The 12,747-nt window shown below is 38.4% G+C and overlaps 2 protein-coding genes across 2 annotated transcripts in view; both read left to right on the plus strand.

Moving 5' to 3' along the window:
• LOC144665648 (uncharacterized) overlaps positions 1–7,784 on the plus strand; it is a 29,923-nt gene extending 22,139 nt beyond the window's left edge. Inside the window, 5 exon segments of the mRNA XM_078526914.1 lie at positions 476–626; positions 1,449–1,485; positions 2,634–2,687; positions 3,159–3,239; positions 4,652–7,784. Of these exon segments, the coding sequence (XP_078383040.1) occupies positions 476–626; positions 1,449–1,485; positions 2,634–2,687; positions 3,159–3,239; positions 4,652–4,944 (616 nt within the window). The 3' untranslated portion in view covers positions 4,945–7,784.
• Positions 7,785–10,772: 2,988 nt separating this feature from the next.
• Positions 10,773–12,747, plus strand: part of LOC144665646 (uncharacterized) — a 123,121-nt gene continuing 121,146 nt past the window's right edge. Inside the window, 1 exon segment of the mRNA XM_078526912.1 lies at positions 10,773–12,435. Coding sequence (XP_078383038.1) covers positions 10,773–12,435 — 1,663 coding nt within the window.

Raw genomic sequence — 12,747 nt, forward strand, 5'->3', positions numbered from 1 at the left:
TTAATTTTTAAGTTGTGCAAAATCCTGATTTCCCCATCACGTTCTACGTATCTGCCCGACCTTCTGTGAGTAAGTCTTTCGGACGCTCACATGTATAACAAAGATTTTGAATTGTGGGATACACATCATTTTCTTGTTGAAGCTCATATGTGACAGATAATAAGTGGCAATGCTAGCACATGAATATAGCTTTGGGCCCCCATTAGTGGCAAAATACCCGACAGAAGGTTGTTGGATTGACTTACGATTTATGGTAAATACTTCTTTTCCAGTACGATTGTTTCACCGACAGAAAATCATCTTTCTGACAAGTGATTGTTATTCTTTGAGATACTAGAAAGCTCAAGCTTATCTAAAGGGACACCATAAAGGGGATATCCCCACCCATTGAAGATAATTAGAAGTGAACATGCATTTGTGGGAGATATTCATAAGCTCTTTGGTAAGAGTATTTTTTATTTTTTCTTCGCAAAAGATTTCTTGGAGATGAGCCATTTGAGAGAAGTTGGCGTGTTAGTGTTTGCGACGTAAGTAATCTGCAAGTAGAGTTCTTGAAAAGGCAGGACGGCCAGGGGAGAAGGGAAACGTTATGTACACTGTTCATCATCCCAAGATCCCCAATACAGGTATTTTTCATCTTGCTGTTCAACTGTATGCATCCTTTTACGTGTGTTGCTAAGCAAATATTGCAGATACATGTACTAAGAAATTGTCCGTGTGTATGGATTACAGGCGATTTGTGAAATAAAGTCTGTAAAAAATTCATTCCTTTCTTAATTCCTGGCTCATGGTATTTGAGGCTTTTTGCACGCAGCTTGACCGTGAAAGAAAACGAGGAGACTGGTAACTGGCAAGTCGCAAAGGGCGTACTTACCTATCCCTATTTTGAACGAAGTCATTTTTTTAAATCAGAATAGATGAATTTAAATCACGAACAAAAAGGACTTTACTTCGAGGCCTGTAAACAGGGACTGCTCTTCTCTGTTCTTTGGTTGTATTAGTATAAGCTTTGTCCGTTTGTCCACAGTAAGCCGCAGTCACGGCAGTTAACTTTGTATACTTCACATCTGAGTGAGTTTGTCCTTTGTCATTCGTGTACGCAATGTGTTGAGTGGTTTATAGGCAATTTTCACCCCGTTATTGCGTAGAACTTTCGATACTCTTTCAGCTACGCCTTTCACATAGGAAGATATTATCACATCATTAGAAGTGTTCCTTTTTGCGAAGCAAAGATTTGCTTGACGAAAAAAGTTTGACAACTCTTGATAAACCTTAACTGATAATTCTTGTTCACCAATACCTTGACGATGTGCTTTAAACACGTATGAAGGACTGATGTGTGATTAACTTTGTGGTGAATTTTAAGCTTTTGTGTTTGGGAGATTTTTGGTTCGCTAAACTTGAATTGCATTTTTATAATTTTGAAAACATTTATGTTTATTTTTCAGAGTGTAGAACAAAGAATGTTTTTTTGGAACCTATCAGGTAAGAATCGACGTTTCTCTTTACAGTCACAAATGGTCAAGTGTTCCTCTGAATAATAATTAAAAGTAATGAATTCATTTATTTTAGCTCACCGTTTTATTCAAAGCATGGCCAGTAGAGAAACTTTCAAATTCTTACATACCCAGCAGGTCAAGCCAAACACACTCATCCCATCAAATTTGTGTTTTGAATCAGCTTTATCTTGAATATTAAATTTTTCATTTGAAAAGTGTAAATTGAAACAAATTGAAGTCAAGTTGCCATTAATGAATTCATCACTTCAATATGTGGTTTTTCAACAATTTATTGTAACTTCTAGGGTTTCGTTTAAAACCATCGAGATGGATATATCACTAAAGTGACTATAGAATGAACTACGAATGATGGCAACAAGTAATCATTATCGCCTGAAACAGATTTGTAACTTGCGGTAACGGTTTCACATTCTGTGCATGATCCTTGTCTTCTTGAGAAAAGATATCTGTTTGTAGGTTTGTTAATGGGATGAGCCTTTTCTTAATGTTTTCTTGTTAATGTGTTTCCTTTTTAATACTTTTTCTAAGGGCTTGCTTGCATGCATGCTTGCTTACAGCACAGAATAGTAGAAAAGAAGAATAGATCGATCGTCCTATATTTCCCTGGTCTACTGAAGCACAGACATGAAAAACCCTTGAATTCAAACGTATAAGGGGGCGTTTTTTCATGATGGCCCCAGTGAGAATAGTCTGTGTATATATCGTGAGATCTGCACGTTAAGGCCTGGCAAAACAAGGAAAAACTTGCTTCCAGAAACATTCGTAGCGGGCGCATGTTTCCTCAATCTTTCCCAGTATGATATAAATTGTAAATTTCTTTAGGACTGCCTCTATCAATATTCCGGTATCAAAGGAAAATAGGAAAGTACCGTGGGGAGGCACGGGTATAAGGTGGATCTACAAGCCAATTATAGTACAGAAAAAAAGTTTGATTTGACCAATTCAATCCTTCCCTATTCAAAAAGAGATTTGGGAAGAAAATTAAATGTGTGGTATCGAGTGGTACTTTAAAATAAAAAAAAGGTTGGTGCACATACACAAGTCTTGGCTTATAGCTTAAGAGAAAACAAGACATAACAGTAATTCTATGTATTGTTTTGCATTTCTTTTTAGGCACTTCTCATGAATGTCAACGTCCCACAGTAAAGAGGAAAGCACTTCCTTCAGGTTCGAGCACCAAATCTTCTAAAGAAATCTGTGTGAAGTCTGAAAAATTTCAAGCTATTATTATTATTATTTTTAGTTGAATTTATCATTGAAATAAACAGAATCAAGGTTCTTTGATAAAGTGATCACTTAAATTTGTTGATTTATTTAAGTTTGCGTACACTGGACAAAATTTTACATCTTGCCTCCAAAAGTTAGTGTAGAAATTTTGTTGTCAATGTTATGTTTTTACAACATATTCACTGCTCATACAGATTACTGTCTTTAAATTATGCCAGTAGCCGTCATTACACTTGAGCCTCCGATAATATATATTTTTTTAAGAAGGTATGCGAAGGAGGCGAAAGGGTCGACACTTCAGCTAAAACAATGCAGAATAACTCTTTCGCCCTGTTTGTATGTCAAACCGCTGAAAACTGTAATAACAGCGATTGCGTCTTAGCTCACAGCTGTTTCCCCTTTCTATTGTAGGTACTTCTGGGAAGCGAAAGAGAAAATCACCATCATGTACTAACACAAAACGTTCTCAACTCACGCCTGACAACGGTGCAGGTAATATATCAAATGAAAAAACTCCAAGAAGAACCATACTTTTTCACTGTTAAAGCAGAAGTAACAGGTTCATGTAAGCAGCAAGTACCCTTTTACAATTACTGTCATATTTTTTCGAGTACTCATTGGCTATCTTTCTTCTCTCTACAGACATAGAGCTGAAATCTCGTGCGCGAAATTTCTCTTTGATTACCATCGCCGTCTATTTTCGGTATAAGCGACAAATGGCCGTAAATGGCATCCAAACTGATGCTCTTTAAAGAGAAAACCATAAAAAATCGTTTAACATTACGTTTAATTGACATCGGATTCAATTGTGAAGCGAAAAACCATATTAAAATTTGACGGAAAACTCAATGGATGAAAATTTTATTTTGCTGTGTTCAAAGTACTAATGCGGGTTGGGATCGGTTGGCTAAGAAATATTTAGGTTCTCACGCATTTTTACCTAGCGCTTTCTCTCGTTCGAAGTCAATGCTCGGTCGTTTTGGCTTTTTGTTTTTGTAAAAATAAAAATTAAAAAAATTAAAAAAAAAGGTTAGTTTTTTATGTGTGTGACTCATTATCGATAACGAATTGCGTTATAACATTGTCAAAATAGCCGTGTGGATATTCTTTTTTTTCGGGATGGGCTGCCTGTGACGTACGTAGCTCCTTTCATAGAATGAAGCATGAAGCCGGTCTCTTGATCTGTAGTCACTGCATTTCTGTGTTTGATATTAAAAAAATAATACAATGTTGCTATATTTAGAGAGGAAGCCATATCAGCTCTAGCTGGTTTTCATGCGGGTCCTGTATCCAGGTCGAATTGGAATTGCGCCTCACAAAGCAGCCACGCTACCCTGCAAATGCTGAAATTCTTCAGGTTTGGTCTGATTAAAGATAATGGGTTCAAGCACTTAGTCTTAGATATTTTACTTAGTAAGAGGCCAGATTACGTTTCACGGAGAGTAAAACGGCTATTTCACGTTTTTTTTTTTCAGTTCACGATTTTAAAGTAGTTACAATAAAAATTGACGCAAACAGATTGACATGAGCTTAAAAAATGTGTCGTATCGAAAGCTTTACTCCTTGTTCTAAGCAACGACACCGCCTTGCCTTGAGAATGACTCTTCCTTCATGGAATTCCTTCATGTCTCCCAACCGGAGCCCGTTAGTATTGCGCTTTTTACGGATAATCATTATTGTATATAACGGCTAATGTCCATTCAGCAGATCACTTTTCATGAGTTACCCCCCCCCCCCCCCAATCCCCCACTCAATTCGCATTTTGCAATTGACGCCAAGAAATGTCAATCACGGCTCACAAGAAAACCTTTTTTTATCCCTTAATCTTTGACCTCCTAAAAAAATCGTGTCAACTTATATTTTTGTGACTATATAACGAACACATTTTGTTCTTTTGAATTCAGTTTCTGTGAAAGAAGGCACCCCTAAACATGACGACCTGCAAAGATTGGCAAAGGAAGTCGTCGAGGAATGGAAGAAGCTTGGGCGTCAGTTATTGGACAATGATGAAGCAAAACTGTGTGCAATTCATAAACAGTACGAGGAGTACTCTGAAAAGGCTTATCAAATGTTGCTGAAATGGAAACAAGCTAACGGCTCAGGTGCAACTTTCCAAGTTTTACATGACGCTTTGTGTAATCGTCTAGTGGATCGTAAAGATTTAGCGCAAACATTTTGTTTGGTGGACCATGATTAACAATTCCATCCTTCACGGATGTTTTTCTATCCAACTTTCTTTTAAATTGGCTCGTTTTGGTAAATAAGATAATGCGTTAGAAGTTAAGCCCTGGCCAAAAGGAGACGCAAGAAGAGGCATGTTTTCAACTTGCGTCCACTTGCGTCTCCGTTTGGCCAGGAATTACGTTGACTTGCGATGACTTGCGTTCTCTTTGGTCGAGATCAAATTTGCACGCTATTCAACGCAAGTTTTTCACCGTTTGACCACCCAACGCAAGTCTTGCTGTTTACTTCAAGAACTGAATTGCAGCGCGCGCAGTAGCATTGAAATGGCTTTTATGACAACTTGTGTGCACTTGCGAGTAAACTTGCGAGTCCGCTTGGCCAGCCAAAGCAAGTCTGCACACAAGTTCAACAAGTGATATTTTATGGTCCTGCGCACGGCTTGGTGTTCTACTTCTACGTCAAAAAATCTGACAAAGGTGTTCAGCGCCAGGAAGAGTAATTTTATAATCACACCGTTTGGCTTGTTAGATTAAGTTAACTGGATTTCTTTTTGACGAAGCAAAGATCTGCAGAACATACTGGTCTAAAAAAATTAAATTAAAAAAATACTGGCCTAAACTATGAAGGCTGACATTCATCCTCGACAAAACCAAAGTTGTAAGCTTAACCCTCGGACGTACACGCAAATTCATACCCCCACCGTGGTACAAGGGGTATCGATGGACCCCCTCCCCCCTAAGGTTTTCGTTCTTCAAATGCACAGCGAAATTGTTTTGCACTGAGTAGAAAGCCCTTAGCACCCTCTACAAGATGATACAATTTTTTCTCGGCTGTGACGTCATAAAGCGTCATATGACGTCATTTGATCAGAAAATATCAAAAATTAATACAAAACAAGCCAAAATGCTATGAGAATGAAAAAATTATACTAATCGAACAATTTCGTTTTTAAAAAACTGGAAAAATGAAAGAATAGTTAAATGATGTTTTTTGGACATACCTGCATGATGACGTTGCCATGGCAACGTGGCATCCACCATCCCACGTACATCCGAGGGTTAACTTGTTTTTAAATAGGTACTAGAATATTTTCAAATAAAAAAAAAAATCGTGAACGATGTAGCGTGGCATCTTTAAAAATGCCAATATCATTTTTTAGAAAACTGTAAAAATTTAGATTATTTTTTTTTTATGTTGTCTTCTAAAAGAAGAAATAGTTTCCTTTATATTTACTTGTAAATAGTTTTTATATCATTATTTCCATTTATATATATAAACACTTATATAGAGGCGATGTTACGCGAGAAGATTTTTAACGACGATTTTTAATACAATATTGGTTTGATCGCAAGACGGAGATAACTTGAGTTAGCTATTTCGGTAATGTGACCTCTTCTCTATTTACTCTAGCTATAGTCAGGAAATTTACGCCTCAGTTATCCAAAACAATAAAAACTAAGGGCGCATTCTTTTTTGGACTATTCCGGAATAGGAGTACCCAGAATAGACGGTGATCTTGTTCTTTTGGGACCTATTTCGTTCATTATGCTCCCGATAACACATTGAAAGAAATGAAGGAATATGGTTTACTCAGAATAGACAGAATATGCGTTCTTTTGGGATATTTTGGCGGGAAGTCAAACGCGCCGGCCGCCCCAGGTCGTTTGCAATTTGGGCGTTCGCAGATACAATAGTTCTCAGGTCACCTCCGCCACCAGAATTAAAGTAGTATTCCGTTTTCAGAATATGCGTTCTTTTGGGAATTGATATTCCGTATATTCTGTTATTCATAAACTGGAATGAGAATAGCCAGAATAGTCCCAAAAGAATGCGCCCTAAAGGTATACCTCAAGCTGGTTGCATGGGTTAGACTTTGGTTCACATAGGAAGAACCAATCAGAATGCAGTCTTTGACATTCCATTAGGAAACATCACGTGTATCCGAGTGAAACGCTACCACTTAAAAAACATTGAGTCACTGGACTTTTCTCTAAAGAGACCCAAACGTACAACTAAAGAAGCACTTATCACAGAAACGACGGTTCTAAAAGGAAATAAAATAAATGACAGCTATACTACAAACACTGAATGAATGTAAAAAAAGAACAGATTTGCAAGCAAAACGAATCTTATCGTTGAAAAACAAACAGCAAACAAACAAACGAAAAAAAAACCACGACGGATGGAATAATACCACAGAACAATGAAACGCAAAACCAAATCCAAAGCTTATTTATGTTCAGTATTAACTGTAGTTAACAGTCCTGGTGGGACTGCAATGTCGATCGCAATCACCGTAACTTCTGCTATGTCTGACGTCATGCAACTTACGACTAATCTAAATCAGAATCAACTGAATTTAAAGGGGCTAGGTCACGGTATTTTAGGTAATTCCATTTATTTTTGTTAATTAAGAGCTCCACACTTTAATTTGGCAGGGCAAAAGTCTTTTATTGGCAAAATCACGGCCACATAACAAACAAGGAAAATTTTCGAGCATTGTAAATGACACTTTCATACAAATTAAGGTAATCTCAAGTTTACCCGAACGCAATCCGTTTTAATCATTTCTAATTTTGCCCATCCATGCCCCTTTTTGGACTTTCTGTGTTTCTTTCGAGTCCTTTTACAGTTTTAAGCCGTTATTGCGATATTTCAGTTAATTCTATGAACAGTTGGTAAGAGCCGAAATTGCTTAAAATTGCGTGACATAGCCCCTTTAACGTTTATGTGACCGCAACCATTGTTGTGTTAAAAATCGATATCGTGTAACATGACTTTAGATATTTTATATGCATAAGTTATCTCCTAAAAGAAGCAATAGTTTCTTTTATATTTTATTGTAAAATTACCTATTATTATATAAACATCAGTGAAATACCAGGAAATCTTTCGCGCGAAAAAATCATATCTTCACACGTGAAAATAACATGTTATTTTCACATGTGAAGATATCGATTTCGAAACATTTTCTGACAAGTTTGCCCTGTTTCAATGCTGAATGAGTCAAAGTAAATCGATATTAAGTCGAAACATCTTCGGATCTTCCTCGGCAATCTTCGGAAATTTTCGGATCGATATGTTCAAATCGATATCCCACTCGTTCGCTGCGCTCACTCGTGAGATATCGATTCGAACACTCGAAGATAAATTTCATATCTCCGCGCAACCATGTAATATCCTCTATTTATCTTTTATAACACTATAACACTTATATATAACCTGTACTAACTAGCATATTTATTTTCAAATCAACTATCAAAAGAAATTCGTGAACGATGTAGCGTGGCATCTCTAAAAAAGTCAACGTCATTATTTTATGGAAAGCTGTAAAAGTTTAAATAATTTTATATTTTTTGTTATCTTCTTAAAGAAGTAATAGTTTATTTTATTGTATTAAATTTTTATATCATTTCTTTTATATATAGCTTGTGTAGATATTTTAACTATTTCTGTTTATATTTGAGGCCACAGGTTTTCTAGTGTCGACCTCAGTAAATAAAATTGCTTTTAGCGATTATAATTTTGAAGAGATAACCCCTGCGAAAATAACTCTCAAGGGTAACCAGAGCTACATTTTGTGACAGTATGTGTTACGAGTGTCGCTGAAAAGCAGGTCGGTTATTTTGAGAATGAGACAGTAGTTCGTCAGTAACGGTTTCATTACCGCCTGACTCCTCAGCTTAAACTGAAGTTGAACATCAGTTTACTGTTAATAGCACAGAGAGCAGAGGAGTTCGGTTAGAATTGATCAATAAAATACGTCTTACCTCTTTGAAATGCACTCTTGCGTATATTTTATCCGTAATCAGCCCATTATGCGACCCAAAATGCACTCATTTGCGACGTTCTAAGGGCCTCTTTACATGAAAGCCGAGATGAGTTTCATCCCGGGATGAATTTCGTCCCGGGATGAAAAAATTTTCATTTTACATGAGTGTGTTCATTCCGGGATGCCGGGAAGTAAGTCGTCCCGCCCGAGTTGAATTCATCTCGCCCGTACTTACATTACTTTATATTTCATCCCGGAAAGACTGTTTACATGACTTTTTGCGTCACGTTTCATCCCGGCGCTTCGTCCCGAGATGAAATCGTCTCGGGATGAGTTCATCCCGGGACGAAATCATGTATCATCATGTAGACAGCAACAAGAAAATGACCAGACACCGAGATGAATTCATCCCGGGACGAAAGTCATCCCGGGACGAAAACTCTCATGTAAAGAGGCCCTAATGCTTCTAATCTCAACAAAACCCGTACGATCGTTTTGACCTTCATTAGTTTGAAATGTGAGGGCGCTCCGTTGGACTTCGTCCAACGGGGCGACCACAGTACAATCAGTCAGCGGTCGATACATTTCAAACTAATGGCGGTCAAAACGATCGTATGGGTTTTGTTGAGATTCGAAGCATTTCAAATGGGTCGCATAATGGGCTGATTACGGATAAAATATACGCAAGAGTGCATTTCAAAGAGGTAAGACGTATTTTATTGATCAATTCTAACCGAACTCCTCTGCTCCCTGTGTTAATAGCCTTGCGCTTATAAACTTATACTCCGTGATTCTTAAAACACTCAGTCTAAAAGAATATTTTTATTAACTTTGTGGGTGGGTCGGTGTGGGTGGCCTGGGGCGCTAGCAGCCACCCATGTACTACACCTGCAACGGCTCCTTTTCGTACGCAGTATGTATTTTGTTTACGAGCTCGACATACCACGGGTTGGTGCCTACTTCACGACATAAGTACCTTGGCATAAACCAAAGAAAGTTATGATAGCCATCAAACCTCTGCGGGAAATATCTTGAAACTGTATCCCCCGGAACTAGACGTGCTCAGGACCAAGATTCAACGCAACATCATGAACCCTTACCCTATGGGGTGTGTAAGCTAAAATGCTCATGTTCAAATCAACATTTTACCTTGCGAAAAACAAAAGTACAAACTGAAGAATTGCGACCGGCTTGCATGAACGATATCAGACAAGAATACCCCACCATGTGATATGCTACTCCCACTAGATATCTGCCGAGTCCCAACTTCGTCCCCAGAGCCTTCTCGGCTTTTCCTTCAAAGAGCCAATGTATACGACGGTTGTTTAGGTCGTTTAGGATTGTCGTATTTGACATGCATACTACTCCACTTGGACCCACTTACCAGAGCAATTCTTGGTAGCGGCAATCTAAAGCCAGTTTACAGTCTATATATATGAGGCAGCTGTTTTAAATCGAAATTCCCTTACTTTCTAGGGGACCATTAATTATTATTTTTTCTTTGGGAGGGGGTGGAGGGGGGGGGGGGGGGGTTTGGGTTGACGTTAAGGTTGTGCAAGAATTTTTTATAGAGTTTTTTTTTCTGTGCAGGAATATTATTTTTTGGAAATCCCCCCCCCCCCCTCAAAAAAATAATGGTCCGTCCCTAAGATGCCCCGATGATGTAGTGTATATCACGCCCGACTATTAACGGAGAGATGCGGGTTCGAATCCTGATCAGGAGACGAATTTGTCTTTCGTTTCAGACATGTTTGTCGAAAAATTAAAACCTGCTGTAATTTATTTCATGTTTCTATCATGGTTTCTAATTAAGTAATACAATTTATATCAGTTTTGATGGATATTCTAAGAAAAGAAAGCTTCAGGCAATCTGATATAAAATTGAACTGATTTATATCGGCCATTTTAAAACCATTCCGCGACTAAAAGTTATGATATATTCCCGCCTTTGATGGGTCACGTGCCGAGGTTGCGTGACTTCTTTTTTTGCGTCCCTAGCTCGCGTGACTTTTTTTCCGGTACTCCCTTGCGCCGTAATATTTTGGTCAGCAGCACTACGATCAAACAACATGGCCGCCATTGCGGTCGAAAGTCCGCCAGGTTTACAACAACTCTTTTCAAACATATCTCCTCAGTTTAATCCAGCAGAATCAGAAGATGTTGTACAATCACTGAAAAGGAATTACGGAGGAAAATTTCATTCGCTAGGTAATCAAGACTTGTCGTCATGTTTGAAACTTCTAGAAAAGCACGGACATGTATCCCATAACAACCTCAAGCTGATCGAAGAGTTCGTTGCCCCGAAATCGAACAACGAAGAGGACATCAAGAAAGCGATCGAAAGCTTCAAGGCTTCTCTTCAAGCACAAGTCGAACCAAGGAAGGAACTTCAAGGGCGACAAGACGAAATCCGTAAAATTACGAAAAATCTCGAAACAGGACAGTTAGTTGTCAACTTGTTTGGGTCGGCCGGTGTAGGAAAGACAACACTTGCAAACGAAGTTTGCTCAAAATGGAGAGGAAAGTATTTTGTATTTGATCTAAGAGAAGCAAAAGGTATGACGGCGATTTATCTGAACATGATGAATTCCCTTGGAGTTACAGCCCGCATCGGTTTTGTTGATCAGAATTATGTTGTTACAAGAATTCATGAGAAGATTGAATCGTTTAAAAGTGAAGGGCATCCAGTTTTGTTTTTACTGGATAATGTTGAACAGTTCACTTCAGGACAGGGAAAGGAAGGCAAGAACTTGAAAATAGCTTTTGTGCAGTTCCTAGAAAAACTTTCAGAATTTGATAGCAAGGACAAGACTACATCATTAAAACTGCTACTAACATCCAGGACTCAATTGCAAGATGCCAAAAAGGTGGACAATTTTGAGGTGAAGTCTCTTGAAAGTTCAGATTCAGAGAAAATCTTACTAGCCAAGGGGATAGGCAGTGTCAATACCAACCAGAAGAATCAACTTATTGACATCTCCAAAGGAATACCACTTCTTTTGAAAGGAATAGCTGCTATTTTACGACAGGAACGAAAATCTGCTGATGATCTCATTGCAGGAGTTCACAGAAGGAAAGTTGTCACTCCAAAGAAATCCAAATCAGAAGAGGATGCCAAAGAAAAGCCATTTAATCTTGAAGAAGAAGGAGTTGACATAGGTCAGCTGTCGGCTATTAGAGAAATGTTTGATACACTTCCTACTGATAGCTTAAAAGTGTCTGCTGTGTCAGTTACACTGTTCTGTGGTCCTTTCTCTGCTTCGACAGCAGCCAAAGTTCTTGGCATCAGCCTACCAGAGGCTCTAGCCCAGCTGGAGGGACTAGTAACAAGTGCGATCATTTTTGTAGTCAATGAGGAAGCAAAGGAAAGGATGTATGACATTCATCCACTCCTAAGAAAATATGCTGCCAGTATCAATGGTGATGCCGAATTCCGGACAGCCTACTTGGAAGCAAAGGGACGATTCCATCAACACTTTATGGCCAAGATGGAAAAAATTGCAAAGCTAATAGAGCCTGACTATGTTAGAGCATTCAGACTGTTTGAGCCTGACAGACCAAACTATGAGTTTACTGTTGACATCTCCTTGCAGCCAGAGTATTTCAGTGTTCCAGGTGAATTTCATGAGAATGCCTTGATCGCATCACTTTTCAATGCTATGCTGACTGAAGACAAACAGATCAAGCTGTTTCATTCCTGGGCTGAGATGTGTATTGATGATGGACAATCAGGTAGGGGCTTGCACTAAGTACATTTTGGCCCTTTGTTGGACCTGTTAAATAAACGTCAGGACCATGTCAGTCATAAGGAGGATTGTTGCACAAAATGAGACTCAGGAATAGAAAGAGTAAGAAGAAATTAGCAAAGTTGCCAATCTTAAGACCACTGATGTTTTAACTGCTGTTTGAGAGTTGTATGCGTAGTCACCATTGTCAACACAATGCAGATATTGTAACTTGGCCTATAGATGCAGTTCTATCTTCTTTATGATTGACAAGGACACACAGGGCACATGCCAGGGTTTTAGAAAGGGCCTATTATTG

This window comes from Oculina patagonica, chromosome 9, assembly GCF_052425735.1.
Source record: "Oculina patagonica isolate OP01 chromosome 9, crgOcupat, whole genome shotgun sequence".
Lineage (NCBI taxonomy): Eukaryota > Metazoa > Cnidaria > Anthozoa > Scleractinia > Oculinidae > Oculina > Oculina patagonica.